The sequence below is a fragment of the Budorcas taxicolor genome, chromosome 22, assembly GCF_023091745.1.
Source record: "Budorcas taxicolor isolate Tak-1 chromosome 22, Takin1.1, whole genome shotgun sequence".
Classification (NCBI taxonomy): Eukaryota; Metazoa; Chordata; class Mammalia; order Artiodactyla; family Bovidae; genus Budorcas; species Budorcas taxicolor.
The window spans coordinates 33,331,444-33,356,561 of record NC_068931.1 but is presented as its reverse complement, the minus strand read 5'-3'; the positions used below and the strand labels follow the sequence as shown (position 1 = coordinate 33,356,561).

Below are 25,118 nucleotides of genomic sequence, written 5' to 3'. Positions count from 1 at the left end.
AAAGAAAGCACAGTGGGTAGTCCAGTGAATAGGAAATAGCAAACACTGGCATCTTGAGAATTCCAGACGCCTGTCGGATATGCAGTTAGCAACTTCCCCTCCCGACCCCTGGATTGCAGGAAACCCTAAAGGTGATCTGCACATCAGTTCTTTTTTTAACCTGCAGGTATAATATCTTTGCAGATTAAAATGCGACCTATTTTGCAGGTTAAAATATAATATACTCACTGTGGTTTTCTCGGGATTCCTGCCAGGTAACTTTTAGTCCGCAGGTACCTCCGCTCTTTGTCCCCCTGTCTTCTCTGTCTTTTCTAGCCCGAATAAGTGAAATTTCTAGCCCGAGGGAAAGAGAGAGACCTCTGGCTCACCACCCTGCTGCCCAGGGCGTGTTCTAGGCGCATGACTCAGCCTGTGATTTACAGCTGCGAGTGCTGTCTGGGGGGTGAGGTGGGTAGAAGGTGATGCCTGCCCAACCTGGCAGGAATTACAGAGTAGCGCGTTTGCCCGCGGGACTGTTATATGCGCTCTCTCCCAGGCTGACTCACAGGTGAAGTTTACAGGTGGGGCCTCCTGCCGCAGACAGCCTGCTTTCTACCTGAGTCAGCCCGGCCTGGGCAGCGAGCAGGAAGGGCAGGTATAAGAGGAAGAGGCAGAGGTCTGTGCGCAGCCAGCGGGACGCCCAGGGACCACGATGCCCCCGGCAGTGAGGTGGTCTGCCCGGAGTGTGGGATGGCTGTGGATCTTTGGGGCAGCCCTGGGGCAGTGTCTGGGGTACAGTTCACAGCAGCAAAGGGTAGTGCTTCCTCCATCTCCGGGTCAATACCAACTGCAAGCAAGTTATTTGGAGCTTAAGCCCAACCAGGTAACGGCCCTTTTACGTTTTGCTTTGGGTGGGGGAGGGTTCCCAGCTCCCTGAGATTTCAAGGCAGGGTGATGAGTGAGGAGTGGGGTGGGCTGGGGGAGGGGCCGATGGCTTCACCATCCGCTGACTGGCAGTGTTCATTACGGTGCCTTACAGTGCCTGATAGATCGCTCTCCTGGGCTGTTAACCACAAACCGTATAAACATCAGCCCACCTGGAAATGCCGAGGCAGCTAGAGTTTGAATGCCTGTGGGATGTTCATGTCTAGGAAACTTTGTGCCCTTTCTAGACGAACCCAAGCCTTAGGATAAGAGTCTGGATGCCTGTAGGTTTCCAGGTTCTGCTTGGGAGAAAAATTACCTATAAAGTAAACCTTGAGAATCAGTGGAATCCCTATTTAAGATTAAGAAAAGTGATGAGATCAATTTTGTGTAATACCTAACAAACGTGCTTCAATTTGCCAGGCATTAAACATTCATAAATTCTGCTTTCACTGTATTTAAACTTCCTGGATGGTACTTGTATATTCACAGAGAAATAAATTCTATGGCTGCTAAAGTGATCCAGGAAACTTGATAGAGACATCATTTTATCATTTGTACTACAAAAGTTTATTGGAAAAGTTATCCTGAAAAATTATCACTTAAAAAATTAGTAGTTGCAAAGTCTCTTTACTGAAGTAACATGTTAGGACACATTCGTTTTCATTTAGAATAAGTCTTCAATACAGTCTGAATAGTTGAACAGAATTGTATGTTAAATGTAGAATTTGTGTGCTTTATAGAGGTGAGAAAATAATTATATTTCCATAACCAACAAATGTTCTGAGAGTCACATGATACATAGTTCTTGCGGAGTGCTTTTCTATTTCTAAGCAAAAGCAAATTAAGATGGGTGATTTACCTTTAATCAGGATAGACCATCCTCACCCACCAAAGAATGTTTAATTAAAGCTTTTACTGGGCATGTTGTCATAAATAAACCATATATATTTATTATTTAGATAATTTGTTCTTTATTAAATTGGGTAATTTTATAAGCATGTAATGGGGTATATGGTGATAATTATAAGGCCCTGTGCCTTATTAGTAGAGATTATTTGTAGATACGCTCATACCACCACTGGCTGAATTAAGTTCAAATGTATCTCTCAGTTGTGCTTTCAGCTCAAGAACATTCCTTTCATGTTTGGATTCTCCTTAGACAAGCCCATTCAGTAATCTAAGGTTTTGTAGTGCATTCTTTTGCCTCGACATGGTTCCTAATAGCTGAAGGGAAAATTATATTGGAAATTATAGTATTGTTATTGTGTATGATTTGGCATCATTGTGTGTAGTTTTAGAAGGAATTTCTAGCAGCAACTGGAATATTCAACTCTGGGGAGTGTGTGAGCTTCTTTTTCCCTTTGGCCTGCCCAGGTAGAGACCTTTAAGGCCATGAATGAATGAGAGCAAATTTCCCTTGGCTATAGCTTCAGAGTCTCATAGATGTATGTGCTGTTTAAAGAGATTAGATTAAAGATCATCTTTATCTTGAAGTATTAATTTTTCCGGATGCCTTAAAGATAGGCCCTGTAGGAGATCAGTGAAGGAAACTGGAGACTACACCTAAGTTTAATCGGTGATTGGCTCTGCCAAAATGAAGAAAATTACTTTTAAGGCAGAAATTCTCTTTAGAGGCAGAAATCTAAGTAACTTTTAATGGCTGGTATAAGAATAATTGCTTTTTTTTTTCCTACTGGGGGCACTCTTTTTAAAAAGTTATTTATTTAATCATTTATGGCTGTGCTGTGGCACAGAGGTTAAAGTGTCTGCCTGCAATGTGGGAGACCTGGGTTCGATTCCTTGGTTGGGAAGATCCCCTGGAGAAGGAAATGGCAACCCACTCCAGTATTCTTGCCTAGAGAATCCTGTGGATGGAGGAGCCTGGTGGGCTACAGTCCATGGGGTCGCTAAGAGCCGGACACGACTGAGCGACTTCACTTGGGTCTTCATCACTGTGCATGGGCTTTCTCTAGTTGCAGCAAGCAGGGCTACTCTCTAGTTGGCAGTGCTCGAGCCTCTCATTTTGGTGGCTTCTCGCTGCGGAGCATGGGCTCTAGGCACACGGACTTAGCTGCCCTGGAGCAGTTGGAATCTTCCTGCACCAGAGATCAAACCTGTTCCCTGCATTGGTGGGCAGATTCTTAACCTCTGGCCCACCAGGGAAGTCCTAGGGAGATTCTTAACTAGACTTTTCAAAAAATATATCAGTTCATCAAAAAAATACCATAATTCTTCTCATCCACATGAAAAATAATAACTTGCAGCATTATACTGGAAGAAGACGATATAGAGGAGATAGGGTTAATCAGAGCAATGTTGAACAAGAGAACAAGACCACACTCAAGGAAATTGCCTTAAGCTGGGTCTTTGTGTTCAGTGGGAACCAAACATCCCTATCAAGTTCTGTACAAGAATGCAAGCTGTTTCCTTTCCCCCAGGGCTCCCTGTCACCTGTGGTCTGGTGAGTGGCAGTGAATGGGTTCCACTGGACCTGCCATTATTGATTAAATCCCAGTGGTGATCCCAGCTTTCCCCTCCTCCCATCCAGCTCCCCCACCAGCCCAAATCCACACTTGGAGAAGGAGTGGCTACCCAAAGAGAACTTGAACTTGAAGGGATTTGCTCAGAGGTCCTCCCCGCTGGTGGACTGAGGTCCTGATCCTCTTTGCTTTCTCAGCCTTCCATGCCTCCACTGGCTCTCAAAACAATTGGCTTGAGAAGGAGAGGCACCCAACTTCCATAGTCAACCCCCTACACCCCGTTTGCTCTGATTTCCCCACCACACATCTCCCATTCCACCACAAACTCACATACCTACCAGGATGTGAAAACAACAGAAAACCTGATGGAAAAAGCAAGCGAACCTGGCTTGCATTGGAAAGTGGAAGTTCACACACTGACCAAAGTAGGGAAGATAGAAAGGTCAATGCTTGACAGTCAGGATGGTCACCTGCCTCAGATAATAAATTTCTTTCTTTGTATTGACTAAACGGTTTGTTTGCAAAACAGGGATGCAGCCCTGGATACTATCGTGAGAACAAAGGCTTATACACCGGACGGTGTGTTCCCTGCAACTGTAACGGGCATTCCAATCGCTGCCAGGATGGCTCGGGAGTATGCATTGTGAGTAAACTGAGCTGGAATGTTACTAACAAACGATCTGTGTCTCCCGCCCCCCTCCGCTAGGCCCTCAGACATCAGACGTCACCTTTACCGAACCCTAAATAGAGGTGATTATGTGAGCAGGGGATGGTGTGGTGGGGGGCAGGGTGAAGCACCAGGTAACCAGGCTGAATTACTTTACACTCACTTTTCCCTCTATTTTTTTTTTCCTAGAGATTTCTTTTCCTGTGTACCATTTTTAAAGTTTTTATTGAACTTGTTACAGTTTTGCTTCTGTTTTATGTTTTGGATTTTTTTTTGGCTGTAAGGCATGTGGGATCCTAGCTTCCCAACTAGAACCCTCACTCCCTGCATTAGAAGGTGAAGTCTTAACCACTTGACTGCCAGGAAGTCCCTTTTCCCTCCATTTTAACGTGCCCCGTCAGAGAATGTTCTGTCTGAGCAATTAAATTACACCTTAGCTTTTGAATCTCACTAGATGATAATAATGGGTAGATGCTGGGGTTAAACTCTTGCCGTGCATGTGTGCTAAGTGGCTTCAGTCGTGTCCAACTCTTTGCCACCCTGTGGACTATAACCCACTACACTGCTCTGTCTATGGGATCCTCCAGGCAAGGATACTGGCATGACATCCTTGCCATGCCCTCCTCCATCTTTCCAACCCAGGGGTCAAACCTGTGTCTCCTGCAGCTACTGCACTGCCAGCAGATTCTTTACCCCTGAGCCACCGGGGAAGCCCTAACTCTTGCCAGGATATGGTAAACCAGAGCTACTCCTTTGGACCTCAGTTTTGTTGAGGGTGCGGTGGGGCAGGAGGTTGCAGGGAGGAGACCTCATTGCTGTCAGATGAGCAGTGGCTGAAGAAATTGATCAGAGGAGGAGGAGATGCTGGCAAAGGCTGAAGGCACACTCTCCATCCATCAAACATTAACCCCCATGGCTGCCAAGGCAGTGCATTTATGGGGGAAGACAGGCAAGGGGAGTCCCAGTGGTTTATGACTTAGCCACCAGAAAACTACCTTCTTTGGGTATGTTTTAGAAAATTCTCCCACACAAAACTAGGTTCTCAGGAGATTTTTCTCATGCATCCTGAAGCAAAACAGTTTTTATTCTGCTATCTTCCTCCCTATCCTCAGAGGTCCCCCCTCCAGTAGCCACGGCCTCCCCAGCTAGAAGGAAGATGGACAGTTCTGAGGAAAGGAGGCCACGTTGGTGCCTGAATACAGAGCCCCCACTTCTTTTGTGCGGTTCAGAAATACATTGTCCTGGTGCAGGCTTCCTCTGCATTGTGTGAGGCACCTAGAGTGTGTTTCAGCTCTTCTGAGTTCCTAGACTGTTTTATGCCCATTCAGCGTGTCCTGAGGAGCTATTTCCTCTGCAAGACGGAACAGGCCAGGACAGGAAATTGTCGTAAAGAGGCTGACAGAATATTCTGTAGGATTTTAGCCTTATAAGTTCCAAAAGTGTAAGAGATGTCAGGCAGTATTATTTTCCAGCTCTTTGGTATCTCATGTAATCGTTTGTATTTCATACTGTGTGATGTGTATAACACAGGTAGACACTGTCATGAAAAATACTTATCTTGCTGTTGAGTCATTGCAAGGCCACTTTATAAAAGCTGCCAGAGAACAAAGGGAGTTTTCTCTGTAGTCCATCCACCCAGTGAAGGGATCGCTAGTGAGAGTCATAATTCATGTTTCAATCAAACAACAATATTCTCTTTCTCACTTTTCTTTGCAGCTCCGTCTTCCCTTGTCCTTGACGGCCACATGCCCTCTAGAACTGATTCATTCAGGGAACCCTTGCTGAGTATTTGCTTTTATGGGAAGGACCAAGCTAAGTGCTGGGGTTAGAACCATCGGACATAATCCCTACTCTCAGGAGGCTTGCTGTGTGGTGGGGGGTGTGCCTGTGTACACACATGTACATGTGCACACATGAGTACACACACACAGGTGCAGCTGAGTGGCAGGTCGTGGGTGCTGGCCCTGCTCTCCAACATGGCCCTTGCCTGGGAGCTGCGCACGCAGCCACATCCTCAGAAAACAAAAGTGAGGAGACCCAGCCCCTTTCGCTGGCAGACGGGATGATCCTGTACACTGGCCCCCACTCCCGAGTCCAGAGTCAATTCTGAAATGTGAGACCTTCACACGTGTGCGCCTCTCCCTGTCCTTTCAAGTATAAGCTTCAAAGGGTGAAAAGAAGCCAGCCCACCCCCCGCCAGTGAAGCAGCATGTGGCCAGCAGGGAGGCAGCCGAAGCCAGTGATGTGTCCTGTGGGCACCGCTGGCCGCTGGAGCTCTGATGACCGGCTCCCTGCTCTCCGCTGAGACGCTGCTGTTCCGCCTTCTCCTGGCCGCTTCCTCTCCCTTCCTCTGCCTTTGCTACCCAGTCACGTCTCAGCTTCCCTTCGTTTCCTTCCCTCCTCTCTCTTCTCATCGTCGTTCTTCAGTTTTCCTCCTTTTTATATATTTTTAAGGGAATTTTACTTTTCAATTATCTTACTTTATTTTTTATGCTTAACACATGTGATTGCTCAGTTGTGTCTGACTCTTTGCAACCCCATAGCCAGGCTCCTCTGTCCATGGGATTTCCCAGGCAAGATGACTGGAGTGCATTGCCACTTCCTGCCTCAGGGAATCTTCCCGATTCAAGGATCTAAACCACGTCTCTTGTGTCTCCTGCAATGGCAGGAAGATTCTTTACCACTGGTACCACCAAGGAAGCCCATTTTATATTTATTTTAATTATTTTAATTTATCTATTTGACTGCCCCAGCTCTTAGATGAGGCATCAAACTCTTAGTTTCAGCACGTGGAATCTAGTTTCCTGACCAGGAATCGAACCCAGGCCCCCTGCATAGGGAGTTCGAAGTCCCATCTACTGGACCACCACACTGGTTTTCGTCCTTTTTATTCCCTGCTGCTGGAGCCAGTCTTCCCCTACCTCCAGGATGATTTATCTGAAACTCACAGCTGACTCGGGGGTCCCCTGAGGCTCATTACCAGACATTCACACTCCTCAGGCAGCCTCAGGGCCCCTTGATCTGTGCTGCCGCCTCTCCAGGCATAGCCTGCCCCCTTGCACTTCACCCTCGGGAGCACCAGCTGCTGCAGGTTGTCCGTCCACACCACTATGCTCCTGCAAGACTGAGGTCCTGTGCACACCAACCCCTGCGGCCCAGTGTGTCCTTCCTCCCTTCTCCACCTAGCTCCTTCCTCTCCTTCTGTCCTCCACACAGGCCTCATCGCCTCCCTGAGGCTCCTCTGGCTATTAGGGCATGCTGCCAACACCTCTGTCATTGTATTTCCCACCCCTGAGTCAGGGTTCCAATCTATCTTTTTGCCCCTGATACCTAGCATAGCTGAGCAGCTAGTTCACGCACAGTAGATATTTGCCGTCACATGGACCTTGGAAAGCACATGCTGTGAGGGTGGATATGGATTCATTCATTCACTCACTCATTGACAGTAAAACAAGGAAATCTGATAGGTAGATGCCTCAAATTTGCAGGACTGAGGAAGACAGATTTCAGGGTAGACGCTTTCAGCTGAGAGTGAGTGGTATTTCAGACATTCTTATGGGCTTTTTATCAAGCAACTCAGTTTCTAACCCCCTTCTATGCTGCTTTCCCTGTGCCCCTGTAAAGGCCCAGAGTTCAGAGGGGTCTGGGGAGGATTTATCATAGGATTCAGGTAACCTCACCACAATTCTTGCTTCTCCACGTTCTTACTTCCTCAGTGTTTTCAGCTCAGAACTAAATTGACATGGGACTGAAACATCTGTCTCCAGGCAGTTCTTCTTTAAAATTGTCATTCGGAGCCATAAGAGAAAGGAAACTGGGACTTTCCTGGTGATCCAGTGGCTAAGACTCTGAGCTCCCAAGGCAGGGGCTTGAGTTCAATCCTTGGTCAGGAAGCTGGATCCCACCTGCCACAACTAAGACCCTGCATGGCCAAGTAAATAAATAATAAAGAAAGGGAGCTAATGTGAAAAGGGGAACACTTGGGTCAAAAGAACACATGTTTCTGAGAGAGTCAGGGAGGCCGAGCAAAGTAAAAGTACAGGAAGCCGCCAGCACCCTCACCTGACACCCCTGAGAGATTCCTCTCTGGATCCTACAAGTCCTGATAACCTTGGAAAGTGGGCATTATTTTAACTGTACATTTTAGGAAAATTAGAATAGTATATAAATCATACACCATTAATATTGATTTATATGGACCTTCCCTGGCAGTCCAGTGGTTAAGACTTCACACTCAGCCACTTCCAGACAGTGTAGGGGACACAGGTTCGGTCCCTCGTCAGGGAACTAAGATCCCACATGCCATGTGGCATGGCCAAAAAAAGTAGATTTATTAAAAAACACCAAGGCCCAGAGAGGTGAAGGGACTTGCCCAAGATCCCCACAGCTATGGAATGTTCAAGTGGGATTTTAACCCCACTGATCTGGCTCCATTTCACCCTTCCTCCCCATGATAACACCGAATAGCTGATGGAAGGGCAATTACACCATTTTTCTGGCACCAACAATGATTGGCTGGATAGGAAAAGCATATGATTAACAAAACCTATATTGCTGTGTCAGAGGATTTGAGTTATAATTGTGTGAGTAATTAAGATGACAGCAATCTCAATAGTAATAAATGTAATAGGTTGTTATTAATTTTACCATTTCTCTCTCCCAAGAACTGCCAGCATAACACTGCAGGGGAACACTGTGAGCGCTGTAAAGAGGGTCACTATTGGAACACCGTTCATGGATCCTGTAGAGTCTGCCCATGTCCTCATTCAGACAGGTACTGTAGAAGTTTGACAATAATCTATGAAGACAGGAAGTACTGAGTTGGCAAAAAAGTTCATTCAGATTTTTTGTAGCCGTGATGGAAAAACCCGATTTAACTTTTTGGGCCAACCCAATAGTTTGATGGGTGTCTAGGGCTGGGGAATGGGTGGTGGGAAGAAATGGGAAGGGGCTGTTAAATGGCATAAAATTTCTTTTAGAGGTGATGAGAATGCTCTAAAATTGATTGTGGTCATGACTATGCAATTCTGTGAACACACTAAAAGCCATTGAATCTAACATTTTAGGTGGGTGGATTGTATGATATGTGAAGTCTATCTCAATAAAACAATTTTCTATTTTAAAAAAAGGAATAACAAAATGGGAACAAAACCAAACAAAAACAGACGCTCCAAGTTGTGTTCTTCAGAGTTTTGCCTTTTCCTCTTTTCTTTTGCTATTCGTTCAATGGCTAAGCAATTTATTGAGCACCATCCCTTCTCCAGATGCTGGGGTAACTGCAGTAAAGAAGGCTGGCAAAGACATTAAGCTTCACCTGAAGAATGTGAGGAGAGAGTGGGGTTATTACTCAGTAAAATGTGCACGAATCAGTCTGAAGTATAACTTCAGAGATGGGCCACACCACTGAGAAAAGGGTTATGTGATAGATAGTGAGTGGATTCTTTACAGAGGGCGGTAGCAGAGCTTTCTGGAGTTGTTGGGCAGGGACTCATGAGTGATGAGGTGGAGTACCAAGACAATATGATGAGGGTCCATGGCAAGGGGGAAAAAAACAGATGAGAAAATTCCTGTGATGATGAGTTTGTGGATAGTAAGAAGGCATGGATGGCTTGATTGCACTGAGAGAGAGCTGGCTGGGAGATGAGGTTGGTGGGACAGCCAGGATACAGATCCTGTACCTTTCAGGCTAGAGTAAGGCACTTGGATGTTAAGGATTTTTATCCTCAGTGTGATGGAAGCCACAGGACAGTTCTGAGCCTCAGAGAGATGTGAGCTGCATTATCATCCAGGCTCCAGTAAGGTCAGTAGACTCTGTAGGTAGAAAGCCATCATTTTCCTTTCGTGATAATCCATGTTCAGTTTGGCTTTGGCACTTGTCCTACTCTTGCTCATAATCAGATGTTCACTGTGAGTCCAGACAAAATATAAACAGGTAACCAAGTGAAGCAAGATTTGATTTGAAAAATCAGAATGATGGTGATCAAGTACCAGTAGTGCACAGGTTCAGGAGCAAGTGTGGACCACAAGGCTGGCTGAAATCAGCTGAGCTAGCAGAGAAATTGGCCAAGTCTTAAAATTATTAGAAGCCACCTGCCCAATGTGGCTTTTCTGGAGATGCATATTTGAAATATCCACTCTGGTTTGCTATCTGTGTGTTTGATACTCCTTAAACCTGCCCGGTCCTGTGGCTTTATTTGTAAAGGGATCTATCACTTGACACTTGCCCAGGCTTGTTTGAACAGAAGCTGGAGAGAGTAAAAAGCTGCAAGATGTTCACAGGGTGCTTGGGGAAAGCGTTTAATCTTTGGTTGCAAAGCATGTTATCATCAAGGTCAACTTTCAGCTTCTGTGTAGTTGAAGTAACACACATTTCCTAGGATGTATCAGTAAAATCCTATTTTTATCTAATTCTCCTTCCAGCAATATTAATACTGCTGACAAATTTCTAACTATCCCTTTAAAGGTGTAACTCTGTATCTATCTAATTGTCCAAGAGAAGCTTCCCAAATAAGAACTCTTTGAAACTTCCCTTGTGGTCAAGTGATTAAGAATCCACCTTCCAATTCAGGGGATGTAGGTTCAATACCTGGTTGGGGAACTAAGATCCCATATGCCACAGAGCGACTAAGCTTACATGCGTGCGTGCTAAGTCGAGTCTGACTCTTTGCGACCCTAGGGAGCCCACCAGGCTCCTCTGTCCATGGGATTCTCCAGGCAGGCGCTCCTCCAAGGGATCTTCCTGACCCGAGGATCAAACAGGAGTCTCATGTCTCCTCCATTGGCAGGCAGGTTCTTTACCGCTAGTACCACCTGGGAAGCCCAACTAAGTCCATGAGCCACAGCTAAGATCCAGCACACCCAAATAAACAAATAGTTTTAAAAATCGGAATCCTCTTACCAGCTAGTGATAAATGGAGTTATTTCCCCTCAGATCTATGTCAGTGGAATGCTCAGTGGTCATAGATGTTTCTTCGTAAGGCAACAAGGACTTTTTCATGGTCTCTTGGTTTAATTTTTTTTTTTAAAGAAGCTTCTATAAACACACCAGTTCAGAACTAAAAGAAAGAGAATAGAAGTTCCAACAGCCTGATTGGAAAAGTGTGGAAATCACCAGGGACCATGTCCACAGAGCTAGCTGGGCCCAAGCATGCTCTGGGCTTTAGTCCCCCTCTGGGACTCTGAGGGCACTCTGGGTGGGCCTGCCCCCACCCCCGAGCCCTCCACACACATACTTTTTCTTCCCAGAAGGGATTGTGCCCAGTATAAAATAAAAGAACTAGAATAAGCAAGGAGGGGAAAAAATTTTTTTGAAGAATCAGAACTCTCTGTTCTTCTCTTCTGCCCAGACTTGTTTGATTCCTTCCTTGTTATTTCTGGAAAAAGTGCTGTCGTCACCATCTCTTCCCAAGTGCGTTACTTTACTCTGTCTTAAGGGAAGGAATGTATTTCTCCAAGCCGAAAATAAAAATGCCTTCAGTCCCTATTCACCCAGATTTGCCTGATGTCAGCTGAAATCATTCATCATTCTCTCGACAAGTTTTGATGGGCAAAATTTTCTTCACATGAAAGGTACCTGGACCCTTGGTTTCCAGTTTCACTTCATGTGGCAAAAAATAATGAGCATAAAAACCTGTGGGTTTATGTTTCTACTGGGGCTTTTTTCTGTCTTTTTTTTTTTAAGTTTTGCCACCGGCTGTGTTGTGACTGGAGAAAACGTCAAGTGCTTCTGCAAACCTGGATACACGGGAACACACTGTGAAAGGTGGGTGCCGCCCTCCCCCGTGCCCGCCTTCTCACCTCCTCCCCATCTCACAGGTGGGGTGGGCTCTGCAGGCAGGCTGCTGCAGGCACCCTGGGTGTGGGTGGGGCTCAGAGATGGGGTGGGGCCTCTGGTTCCTCTGAGGCTGGGAAAAGGTCTCTTGGGAAAAACAAGACTGTCACTTCATAAATCATTAACTTCCTTCTCTTCCTTGGTTTGTACATGTGGAAATTTGAGAATTAGGGCCAATATGTCATAGTCCTATACACTCTAGCAAACGCCCCTGTATGCCCATGTGCTTACATATATGCCTACATACCCCCACTCCCACGCACACTCCTGCATGCCCCTACCCAGACATATATCTACATACTCCTACCACCATCGAAACTCAAACTTCTGTCCCCAAATATACACATCCCTGCTTGCCTGTACACAAACATGCAACTCTACATACTCCCACACATGCACACATATCCACAGCCCTAGGTTTGCCTACACACACACCCCTGTTAATGCACACACAACATTATGAACACTGGCAGGACAGTGTGTCTCACCCATTTCTGAATCCCTTAGTGCCTAGTGAGCTGCTATTCATATAATAGGTGTTTAGTAATGTTTGGGAAACAAAAGAATACATGTTACAGAATGGAAAGTATGTACTTGATTATAAACGCCGCAGAGCCAAGCTTGCGTTTTTCCTGAACAATATTTCATAATTAGCCATTCTGCCCACTTATTGTGAAGGGTACAGAAGATACTTGTCATCTAGACAGGAAGAGAGCATACACATACATTTATATCTGGGAAAGTAACAGTAAAATGAATCATGTGGATAACATTTTAAAATTCAAAATAACTATCATAAGATCAGTACATAATTATAAAAAGTGTTATAAATTATGAAAATGATGTAAGACAGGTGCGTGTGTGCTAAGTCATTTCAGTTGTGTCCGACTCTTTGCAACCCCATGGGTATAGCCTGCCAGGCTCCTCTGTCCATGGGGATTCTCCAGGCAAAAATACTGGAATGGGTTGCCATGCCCTCCTCCAAGGGGATCTTCCCGACCCAGGGATCAAACCCATGTCTCTTACTATCTCCTGCATTGGCAGGCAGGTTCTTTACTGCTAGTGCCACCTGGGAATCCCCATAAAATAGGTGCGCCAAAAGCTAATAAGGCAAAAAACTAGTAAGTACCACACCCTTACAGTTGCCCTATGCTCACGCCTGCCCACCTACAGTGGTGTTCATAATTATTCTGCCTACAGAAAACCATGGTTAAAACTTGCTGAAGGGAATTCCCTGATGGTCCCCTGGTTGTGCTGCAAGGGACACAGGTTCAGTCCCTAATTGGGGAACTAATATCCCACATGCAGCCCCCCCAAAAAAGTTGTTACATGTTCTTACACATCAGTTCTATATGCACAGACTTAATATTTAACAATAATGTAGATTTCAGTTTTGATTTTTGTTTTGACTTATTTTCTCATTTAATTATATATTAGTAATCTGTTCCTTGCAGGGTGCCCTGGTGTCTCAGATAGTTAAGAATCTGCCTGCAGTGCAGGAGACCCAGGTTCGATCCCTGGGTCAGGAAGATTCCCTGGAGAAAGAAATGTCAACCCGCTCCAGTCTTCTTGCCCAGAGAATCCCATGGAGAGAGGGAGCCTGGTGGGCTACAGTCCATGGGGTCGCAAAGAGTCAGACATGACTGAGTGGCTAACACTTTCATTTTCAGTCTGTTTCCATAATAATAAGTATTCATTGATAACATCATGTCAGGGCCAGGAAGTTCCACTTAAGTTCCATCATCCCCCCGACTCTTGGCCTTGAAGAAAGTTGGATATAAATGTTTATACCTATTTTGGTTTTTCGGTTTTATATCACCACACTGTGAGGGATATGGGATCTTAGCTCCCCGATAAGGGATTAAACCCATCCCCCCTGCATTGGGAGGATGAAATCTTAACCACTGGACCCCCAGGGAAATCCCTGTTTTTGAACTTTAGTGGTTTTACTTCTTAACTTCAAATCTCGATGTTAGTGAAATATTGAAACCTCGCCTTTTTTATGGTGTTGCTTCTCATATGGCAGATAGACTTAGGGTCAACATATAGGACAAAAATTGACCAGAGCTCAAATAACCTTGGCTATTCCAGTATTCTGTGTCTCCATAATCCAGGGGGACCATGCCGCATGAAATGTGCACAGCATCTGGCTCCATCTAGAACTGTACTCTGTAGGGGGAAGCGTTCATGTCAGGAGAGGCACAGGGGGACCAGCCCAGCTGGAGGGAGAGCAGGCTCACATCCCTCGTGTTATGCTCACCACAGGATGTGTGCGCGCAGACTGATGGGGACACAGATTCCCATGCGCTCATGCCCTCATCCCTCTTTGCCTGGGTCCCGTTAGATGAATTCACTGAAGCTTCTCCAGGGGATCTCACCAACCCAGGGATTGAACCCAGGTCTCCCGCATTGCAGGTGGATTCTTTACCAACTGAGCCACCAGGGAAGGCATTCACTGAAGCTAAATGTGTACGAAGTTTCTGTATGGACTTGGGGATTTGTACATTTTATTTGGTTCTTGTGCCATTATCACTTCTGAATCATTTCTGAAACTATAAAATGACTGACTGTTTGGTTGAGCCAGGTTCCCTCCATAACCCTTACTTAAATTTTTTCCTGGACTATTCTGGCATATTGTTTTTCTGGATGACTTTAGAAGAATTTAACCAAATTAAAAACACACACACACACACACACAAAATCAATTCAACTGAATTTTATCGTAAGGGGGGCTACTGTGGACTAGGGGTATCCGAAACATTTTATGGACAAGGTGGGACTTACGTAGGTTGAGGGGATGGCTAGAACCCAGTGGAGCTGGGAGGTGGAGCTGGAAGACAGCTCAGGTCAGGGAAGTAATGTAAGCAAGTCAAAGGGCCTCGAGGGTACCTGCCATGAGTGGAAGAGGGGACGCCCTTTTTATGGGCATCAGCTGAAGGTCTGGACACTATCCCATGGTAAAAAGGAGCAATTCAAATTTTTTCTATTTTTCATTTCTGCAAAGGGAACGTAGCTCACGTTTGTCTCACATCTATTAGTCATTCTTTCCATCCCAGTATCTGCCTGGCACTGTGCTGAGCATTAGAGACACAGGAGGAACCAGAGCACAGACTCTGCCCTCAAGGGTTTTCCAGTCTAGTGGTGAATAGGCATACAAAGGGCTGTTGAAATAGAGAAAGTGAAAGTGTTAATCGCTCAGTCATGTCTGACTCTTTGTGACCCCATGAACTGTAGCCCACCAGGCTCCTCTGTCCATGGGATGCTCCAGGTAAGAATCCTGGAGCAGGTTGCCATTCCCTTCTCCAGGGGATCTTCCAACATAGGTCTCCTATATTGCAGGTGAATTCTTTACAGCCTACGTCACCAGGGTTAGCCCTAAAACAGAGGGAACTGGGCTAAATCAGGCTGCAACAGGAGGGGCATCCCACTAGAACTGAAGGGGGAAGGACGGAAGGGGCAGCCACCCTGAGTGAGACAGGAAAGATAGGTAGAGTGGGGAGTGTGCCTGGAAGGATCTTCCAGCCTCCATGATTTGAAAGCTATGGGGCATCTGGGAGAGGCTTCCTAATTTAATGCTCCATACAGTTCTTCACAAACAGTGAAGTGGAAAACAGCACCAGTCTCGAGGAGACATCCATTTGGCAGGCAGCTGATTGGAAAAGGGAAATTCTTAATTAACAGTAGTCTCAGCTTAGGTTTGTTACATTTGATCATACATCAAGGAAGCAAGTATTGTTTAAAAAAGAAACAAAACTTTTCCATCGCTAAAAATTTTTCTATCGCTTCTCAGCCTTTTGGCTAACATCAAGTGTAAAAAACTTTTCTACAGTTTAATGCCATTTTAATGTCAAATTTTCTCGCTTGTTAGACATTTATTGAGCACCCACTCTGTGCCAGGCTGCCAGGCATCATCAGCCATTCGTGGTTAGCTCTGCAATGATAAATACAAGCACAGTGTGGAGTGAAGAATAAAGACATATGCAGGAGAGCTGGACAGAGGTTGGGGGAAGGGCAGGGAAGGGTTCCCAGCTCACATTCCAGACCACCCCCCCCCCACCCCCCGCCAACCCCATGCTCTGGGACAAGTTTCTCCCTCAGCTGTTCAGAGCCACAGATGACAGAAGCTCTCTCGGCTCTTCATTTGCTGTACCAATGTCATCTATGAAATCAGGAAGTTTTACTTTAGTCCATTGTGTTTAGCCACTACCATGGCTAAATAAGAAGAAAGGCACCAGTTCAGTTCAGTCGCTCAGTCGTGTCCGACTCTTTGGGACCCCGTGAACCGCAGCACGCCAGGCCTCCCTGTCCACCACCAACTCCCGGAGTCCACCCAAACCCATGTCCATTGAGTTGGTGATGCCATCCAACCATGTCATCCTCTGTCATCCCCTTCTCCTCCTGCCCTCAATCTTTCCCAGCATCAGAGTCTTTTCAAATTACTTACTTAAAAGTTACATAAATATTCCAGAAATTTTATTCTGCTTTGCAAGATTAAGGAAGAAGCAGAATAAAATTTCTGGAATATTTATGTAACTTTTAAGTAAGGTATTTTGTAAATATGTATCTTTTACGTAGAAAGTTTAGATACAAGTGAGACACCTGAAGAAAAAGTATTTTAAACCGAGATCTTTTGGGTAGCGTGGTTAGGAGGCAGAATATGGGGCTGGCCACTTCAAGGAAAGCCCTATTATTAGGACAGCCTGCTTAGTAGACTTGGATAAGCCACCTCAAGTTAGTTACCTTCCTGATAATTAGGGAATACATGGGTTCTCTACTTCCTATCCACTTTCTGAAATGTAGTCATTCCAAATGATACCAGTACATACATACCATTACATGAATATTTTCATCATGTCTTAAAATGGTAGTAGCTGCCTTTTACTGAGTGTCTGTCATATGCAGGCATTGTACTAGATTCTTTACTGCTTTATCTTTTATCTTATATCCATCCACCAAAATAGATATGGTTAGTACAATTTTTCATTCATTCATTCAGCATGTATTTATATCTGATACCTAATATGTGCCCAGGCACTGTCCAGCTGCTAAGGATGTATCAGTGAGCAAAACAGCCTCCCAAAATCACATCCTCATGGAGCTTACATTTTTATAAGAGGAGTAGATGAAGAAGTGGAAGCTTGTGGGGTTCAGATAAGCCCAAGATTACACGCACAGTGATGAAGCAGGAATCCATGCAGCCAGATCTTACTGACTCCAAACCTGTGTCCTTTGCACTATATCACTAGTTTATCCACTGGAAAAGCATATTTAAATTGCCTGGAAATTCTTTGATACAAAGCTTAAATTTGGGTTGCATGCCTGCTCAGTCGCTTCAGTCATGTCCAACTGTTTTTGACCCCACAGACAGTAGCCTGCCAGGCTTCTCTCTATGGGATTCTCCAGACAAGAATGCTAGAGTGAGTTGCCATTTCTTCCGCCAGGGAATCTTTTTACCCCTGGGATCGAACCCTTGTCTACTACGTCTCCTGCATTGGCAGGCAGAATTCTTTACCACTAGTGCCACATGGGAAGCCCTAAATTTTGGGAAGAGAGTCAAATGCCATATTTCCTTGATTCTATCAGTTCCATTGATAATAAGACAACACACACATACCAACTTAATGACAATTGGGGGGGTGGGTAATAGAGTGGAAGTGGAACTTTGCTAATGAACAGAAATATTTTGATTTACCTCCCAGTTCCAGAAACATTAACATGGGTTTGTTTGGTTGTTTGAGAAAAGTAGAAACTCACCATCAAGGAAATATGATCTTTTAACTTATAAATAAGGAACTGACATCTCATCACTAAATCATCTAGAATAATAAGGCCTCAGGCCAAGGTAGCAGCTGTAACTGCTCAGTTATTTAAGCCCCTTATATACATCACTGCAGTAATTAGTGCAAATAAATATGAATTATTCAGAATTGGAATAGTACAATAAGAAATATTAATAAAATCCCCCTTTATGCAAAAAATTGAAATTATATGAATTTTCCTTTTTTTACCTTTGAGGAAATTAGCTGTAAATTAAGCAGTATGTAATTGTGTGATATCTTCAGAAATTCAGCTCTTGCATAAAATTCACCCATCCCTAATTTCCATACTGGTCAGACCACTGACTCCTGTTTGTGTTTTGTTCATCTGCCATTTGGCTGTAGGTATGTCATTTGTGTGTCAAGGGGGAAGGGAGAAATCTCTGCCTGCCTCCCACCCTCACCATTCCCATTCAAGTCACAAATATCTCTACTGAAATGCATTCACTCATGCAAATCTATGTCAGCCTTTTCTCCCGTAGGGCTACGATATCCCAAACAGGGAGCTGGAAGTTGAGAAAACTGGGTGGAGTCAATGACTCATTCTTTGGGTGTTTTCTCTCTTTTTCTGTATTCTGTGTAGGTGTGCTCCCGGATATTTTGGAAATCCCCAGAAATTTGGAGGCAGCTGCCAGCCATGCAATTGTAACAGCAACGGCCAGTTGGGCAGTTGTGACCCCCTGAACGGAGGTAAGATCAACTCACACCTCTGTTAACCTACCTTTATCAAACTGGTATATCATAGCAGGCAAAGAAGCCAAACAGACCTTTATCAAACTGGTATATCGTAGCAGGCAAAGAAGCCAAACAGACCTTTTCAGGAAGCACGCACACAACTGCACGTAACAAATTGTGCCCTTGTTTTGACAAAGTTGGGAATGCTTAGGTAGTACTCACAGCTTTGATGAATAACTTAACTTCAAGTAGGTTTTTTTTTTAAGGTAAATTGTTTTTTAAAACTTCTTTAATTATAGCCCAAATAACTTTAGACCCTATTTTCAGTGATTTTGGTGAGATCTCTCTTTGCCATTATAAGGTTATTCTCTCATCAGCTTCCTTTGTGTGTGTATCTGAAGAATTCAAAGTGCTCTTCTCCTAAAGCAGTAACTGTTCTAGAATGTGAGTGTATAATTGAGATTTTACCTACCAGGAAAAAGACATTAACTGGAAGTTAGTATAGATGGATTAGGAGAAAAAGGAAGCTGGGGAAAAAAGAGAGAGTCTCCGTTTCCTTCTTTGAAGGAAAATATTTGTTGTCGTTCAGTCACTAAGTCATGTCCAGCTGCAGCACGCCAGGCTTCCCAGTCCACTGTCTCCTGGAGTTTGCTCAGACTCTTGTCTGTTGTGTCAGTGATGGCATCCAACCACCTCATCCTCTGTCTAATGGAGAATATTAATGGATTTATCAGGAATACGCCATTGATATAGTACAATACCAAATCCTTAGATAAAATCTCTCATGTTATAGACAAGGTAAAGAACTACACCCTGGATGCGTGGGTTAGATCTGCTCAAATGACTGTTCCCAAAGGACTGCAGAGTAAATGGCTCCTTGTCAGTCTAGAATGAGGTGCCTGCGGTCACTTTTGGGGGCTTCGTGTGAGCTCCATCTTGTCCAGTATCATTGACCTGAATGGAAATATAGAAGGCCTGCCCACTCAGTTATCAGATGACACAAAGTTGGAGGAGCCGGAAAATACCTCCTATGACACATTTAGAATAAAACAGGTCCTCAGCAGCCTAGAGTGAGGGGCCAGTTCTAACCAGACAAAATTATGTTGAGGCTTGCACGTGGTCAGTCCTGTAGTGGTAAGTGAGTCACGGCTAAGGTTTCAGTCGGTGGTGAGTTTGATATGAATCAAGAGAGTGACATGGCCCCTTAGACGCCTCGTACTGCCTTCGCCGAGTTCTGGTGTCCAGAACCAGGTGGCTTACTGTTCCCTGGTCCGCTGCCCATGCAGGTCCTCCGTGGGGGGTGGGGGGTGTGAGGGTTTGTCTTTACAAAGCAGTAGACACGCTTCAGAAAGACAGTGAAGCTGTGAACGGACCTGTAGCCCTGTGGAGAGGGCAGTGGAGAGTGGACTTGGAAAGGACAGATCTGAAATGGGCATGTGTGGGAGAAGGGTGGGTCTCGTTCTATGTGACTTTAGCACTGGAACTCGCTTCCGGGAGTGGAAGCGACAGGGAGGCCTATCGTAAATCATTCCAAATAGAAAGTGTCAGATGGTTAAAGATGAAAAGGACTGGCTTAAAAGGAGATGAGTTCTACTGTCTCTGGAGGTCCTTGGAGGTGTTCAGGAGAAGTTTCAACATCAAACACATCATACTTTGAGAGGGATGCCTTTTCAAGCCTCCTTGTCCCTACTCTAATAACAAAAATAAGCAACTTGAAATGAGGATGGTAACTATTTGTTCCTCGAATGGAATAAAATGTTCACACATGAGACGCATTTGTCCCTGTGGGATTCCCTCCCCCCACCCCTTTTTCATTCATTCTTTTTTTTTCTACCTAGTAACAGACAGATTCCTTAGTGGTCAAAACTCAAACTTGTTGAGAAAATTGCACTGATAAATCAGTCCTCCTCATAAGTCAAGTTCCCCATAGACTATCCAAGGTGCTGTATTTGCAGAAGTCTATGAAGGAAATAGAACCTTGTTTCCTGCCTATAAGGAGTTCACGGTCTAATTGAGGAAATAAGGTGACACAGCTATACGTATATATTGTTGTTGTTCAGTCACCCAGGCCTGTCTGACTCTTTGTGACCCCATGGACTGCAGCACGCCAGGCCTCCCTGTCCCTCACCATCTCCCAGAGTTTGCCCAAGTTCATGTTGATTGCTTCCAGTGATGCCACCCAGCCATCTCACCCTCTGACAACCTCTTCTCCTTCTGCCCTCAATCTTTCCCAGCATCAGGGACTTTTCCAATGAATCTTTTGTTCACATCAGATGACCAAAATACTGGAGCTTCAGTTTTAGCATCAGTCCTTCTTATATATACATGTAAGAGTGAATAAAAGTATTTTTTAAAAAAAGATGAGTAAGAGAAACCTATGATTACATATAATAAAGTGTATGCAAATATACACTGGGGACACATTGATTGTCTTTGAGTGGTAGGATCAAGGATAATGTTGTATCATTTTTCTGATCTTTCCAAATTTTCCATAGTAAACTTATATATTTTTTTATGATGAAAAGCAAACATGGTTTAAAACGTATCTATATACAGACAAAGTGTAGAGTATTGCCTGCGATTGAGAACACACCTGAAAGCCTCCTTGTTGCACGTCTAAGAAAGTTTCGAGTTTAGAGTTTTCCTTTGATGAAGTTAGATGGTTTTTCAGAGGGAAATGAGAGGACATTTCAGTATTAAGGATGCATGGTATGGGGAAAGGAGTAGAAGTTAACGGAGTGAAGAATGTCCAAGGATGACCGTTAGGCTTTCCTGCCTGTAGCTGAGAACCTCAAGATTCAGCATGTGCACGCGATAGTTGGTGAAGCTAGTCCAGTGTGTGTGCATATCTCCCTTACAGCCTCTGTCACACTGTTGTGAAATGTGTCTACCTCCCCCGCAGGACCATTACGTTCCCTGACCATTAAGGAGCATTGAACCCGCGCCTATAGGACAGCAGAGACTCTGTCTTCTATCTTTGTATTCCTGCCCCTAGCACTGGGCCATGGAACTTAGGGAGTCAAAGGCACTCAGTGAGTGTTTATTGAATGTTCTCCAATGATATTGGAAGAGACATCACCAGTTGTACAAGAGGCCATCAAATGAAGGCAACAGTAACAAGTTGAAGTGTTAACTTCATAGGAATCACATGACCCTTTAGAGAGAAGAAACAATATATCATCAGAGAGGCCACAAGAGACCTTCCTGCAGCCAGACTGCTGGGATCCAGGACAGCTCTCAGAACAGTGGCCCCAGGGAAGGAGGGAGAAGGGAAGAGCTGGCGATACTGGGTGGTTGGGTGACTGAAATTTTCTGAAACTAGCTTTCCTAAAAGCCAAGTTAAAAGGTACATGAAGAGTAAGTTTAGGAGCACTGCCTTCTTTGTTTACTCCTCATTTCAGACTGCATAAGCCAGGAACCCAAAGATGGTGGTCCCAGAGAAGAATGTGACGGTGAGTAAAGAAAGTGCCCCCTCCTTTCCAGGTTGTGGGGTTCAGCTTCAGGTCTGTGAACCCTAGACTGTGACATGGGAAAGCACTGGTGGGAGGAGGTGGAAGGAGGGCTGCATGTGTGCTAAGTTGCCTCAGCCATCTCGACTCTGTGCTATACCATGGGCTGTAGCCCACTAGGCTCTTCTGTCCATGGGATTCTCCAGGCAAGAATACTGGAGTGGGTTGCCATGCCCTCCTCCAGCAGGGCTACTTAGGGTCAAATCCAGTCTCTGCCAACTAATATCTGTATGATCTCATGCCAGTGACCTTGCCTCTTCAAGCCTGTTTCATCATTTGTACAATGGTAAAACTGAGGTTGATAGTAACTATACTAACCTCATATAGTTGTTGGAAAAATGCTTATGAATCCCTTATCATGATTCCTTATAAATAGCAAGCACTCAATAAATAAAAGCTATTTATTATTCATTTCCCCACATACAAAATCAGCAACAAGTTGCATAGGTTCACCATTTATTTGCCCAGTTGTATTGATATACAGTTGACATGCAACATTGTATTAAAGTCTACAACATAATGACTTGATATATGTATAGGTTGTGAGAGGATCGCCACAGTTAGTTAACATCTATCAATTCACACAGTTACAGATTTTCTTCTGTGCATTAAGAATTTTTAAGATCTGCTTTTTTAGTGATTTTCAAATATATAATAGAGCGTCCTTAACCATAGTCATCATGCTGTACCTTTTACATGCTAAGTTACTTCTCTTGTTTTTTATTTTTTAAAATGTTTTTCTTGGAGTATAGTGGCTTTACAATCTTGTGTTAGTTTCTGCTGTACAATGATGTGAATCAGTTATATACATATACATGTATGCTCTCTGCCTTGGGTCTCCCTCCTGCCCTCACCCCATCCACCCCTCTAGGTCATCACAGACACTGAGCTGAGCTCGCTTCACTGTCCGGCAGGTTCCCAGTAGCTAGCTACTTTGCCCATGGTGGTGTACATGTCAGTGCCACTCCCCCATTCGTCCCACTCTCCCCTCCCCCTCTTTGTCCATTCTCTACATCTGCATCTCTGTACCTGCCACAAATAGGTTCATCTGTACCATTTTTCTAGATTCCACATATATGCGTGAATATACAATATTTGTTTTCCTCTGTAACTGGACGTTTGTACCTTTTGACCATCCTCACTCATTCTCCCCACTGCACCATTTCTTTGTCAAATGCTCCCATCTAGAGATCTCCCTTTTTCAGAATTGCATCCTTCTCTGAGAAGTCCCGGATGGTGATTTCTGCCTGTGATGGGCTATGTGTATATTAACCGGGCTGCTGTGCAGCCCTGGGGCTTGGTCTGCATTCCTGTGGCTCCAGCCCGCAGCACGTGTGCCTCTGATTGTGGCCCCACAGATTGTGACAGCTGTGTGATGACGCTCTTAAATGACCTGGCCACCATGGACGACGAGCTGCGCCTGGTCAAGTCTCAGCTGCAGGGCCTGAGTGTCAGCGCAGGGACCCTGGAGCAGATAAGGCGCTTGGAGACCCAGACCAAGGACTTGAGGGTAAGTGCCCCTGGGTCCCACACGATGCCTGGCCCAGAGCAGTTACTTGGTGGATTCACAGATGCTGAGTGAAGGAATACTCCTCATGCAGGGAGGGGTGGGGAGCTTGACTCCTCTTAAGATTCAGGGCACCTGTCCTTCCTCTGCTCTAAATGAAGATTAGATTTCTCCTGGTGAAAAGTACAGTGAACACAGAACGCTGACACTTCTAAGTGAACATTCCTTACGTACTGAATGTTTCTGGTCTCATTTTTCTCATAGTCTTTATCTCAGTATCTAGTGTTCAGAAGATTCAAACGCGAATTTTGATAAAATTGTCAATAATTCTTTTTTAAATGTTTGGTGGAATTTTCCAGTGAAGCCATGTGGGCCTGGAGTTTTCTTTGTTAAATGTTTTTCTTTTAATTTAACTACCAGATCAATTAAAAATAGGTATTGGACAATTAGGATTATTTATTTCTTTTTGAGTGATATTTGGTAATATGTGCCTTTCAAGTAATTTTTTCATTTCACGTAAATTATCAATACCAAATATATTGACATATAATTGTTTATAATTTTTCCTTATTATCCTTCTAATATCTGCAAAGTCTGTAGTGATGCTTTCTCATTCATTCCGGTTATTGGTCATTTGTGTCTTATCTCTTTTTTTTATTATTCTGTCTAGAGGTTTATCAGTGTTATTGATCTTTTTATTTCGTTGATTTATGTTGTTTTTCAGCTTTCAATTTCATTGATTTCTGTTCTTATCCATATCTTTTCTTCCTTATGCTTGCTTTGGGTTTAGTTTGCTATTCATTTTCTAGTTTCTTAAGATAAAAGCTTGTTTCCTGATCCAAAACATTTCTCAATATAAGCATTTAGTGCTAGAAGTTTTCCCCTAAGCAGTACCTTAGCTGTATCCCACACATTTTTAAGTGTCAGTTTCCATTTTCATTCAGTTCAAAAGATTTTCTGATTTCCCTTGTGACATATCTTTGACCGCTAAGTTATTTAGAACTATATTGTTTAATTTCCAAACTGAAGATTTTCCAGTTAACTCTCTATTAATTGATTTCTAGTTTAACTCTGTTGGGATCAGAGAAAATGGTTTATGATTCCAGCTCTCTTTAGGTATGTTGATACCTGTTTCATAGCTCAGAACATGGTCATCTTGGAGAATGTTCTATGTACACTTGGAAAGAAGGTAGCCAAGAGGGTATCCTGAGAAGTATTGGGGCTGAAAGTGCCCCATGGGCTGGAGTCAGGCTTCCTGGCTGGGGGGAATGGGGACTTTTCTGCCTACAAATGAAGGCTGAAGAAACAAACTTGAAACTGCCCAGTTCCCATTGTTAGGCAACAATTGTATGAGAACTAGGAAAGCTACAACCTTATAGCCAGGACGTGGACAAGATTCACAGACCAGGATTTATGTTGCAATGTGACATTGTCAGCATCACCATAGTGTGCAAGTGCAAAGCTGCCGATATAAGACCTGGTGGGGGGCCCTGGAGCCGGAGTGATGATGACCCTGAAATCACTGGACAGGACACAAGAGAGTGCAGGACACAAGAGACCCTCTCAGAATGAGCCTGAAAACACTGTGAAAGATAATGAGAAAGACATGCAGCAGAAGCAGCAGTCATGTGATGAGTCCCTGTAGCAAAAACGGAAATCACAGGACAGTCTGAAAACTGCTTTACAGGGTGACATCCAGTGAAAGAAACAAGAAATTAGAAAAACTT

General features: G+C 44.3%; 1 protein-coding gene across 1 annotated transcript in view; it reads left to right on the top strand.

Moving 5' to 3' along the window:
• The window catches only part of LAMA3 (laminin subunit alpha 3), a 253,009-nt gene that overhangs the window by 173,377 nt on the left and 54,514 nt on the right, over positions 1–25,118 (top strand). Inside the window, exons 39-44 of the mRNA XM_052660252.1 lie at positions 3,916–4,029; positions 8,718–8,827; positions 11,735–11,815; positions 18,284–18,390; positions 21,777–21,827; positions 23,243–23,394. Of these exons, the coding sequence (XP_052516212.1) occupies positions 3,916–4,029; positions 8,718–8,827; positions 11,735–11,815; positions 18,284–18,390; positions 21,777–21,827; positions 23,243–23,394 (615 nt within the window). The remainder of the gene's footprint in view (positions 1–3,915; positions 4,030–8,717; positions 8,828–11,734; positions 11,816–18,283; positions 18,391–21,776; positions 21,828–23,242; positions 23,395–25,118) is intronic.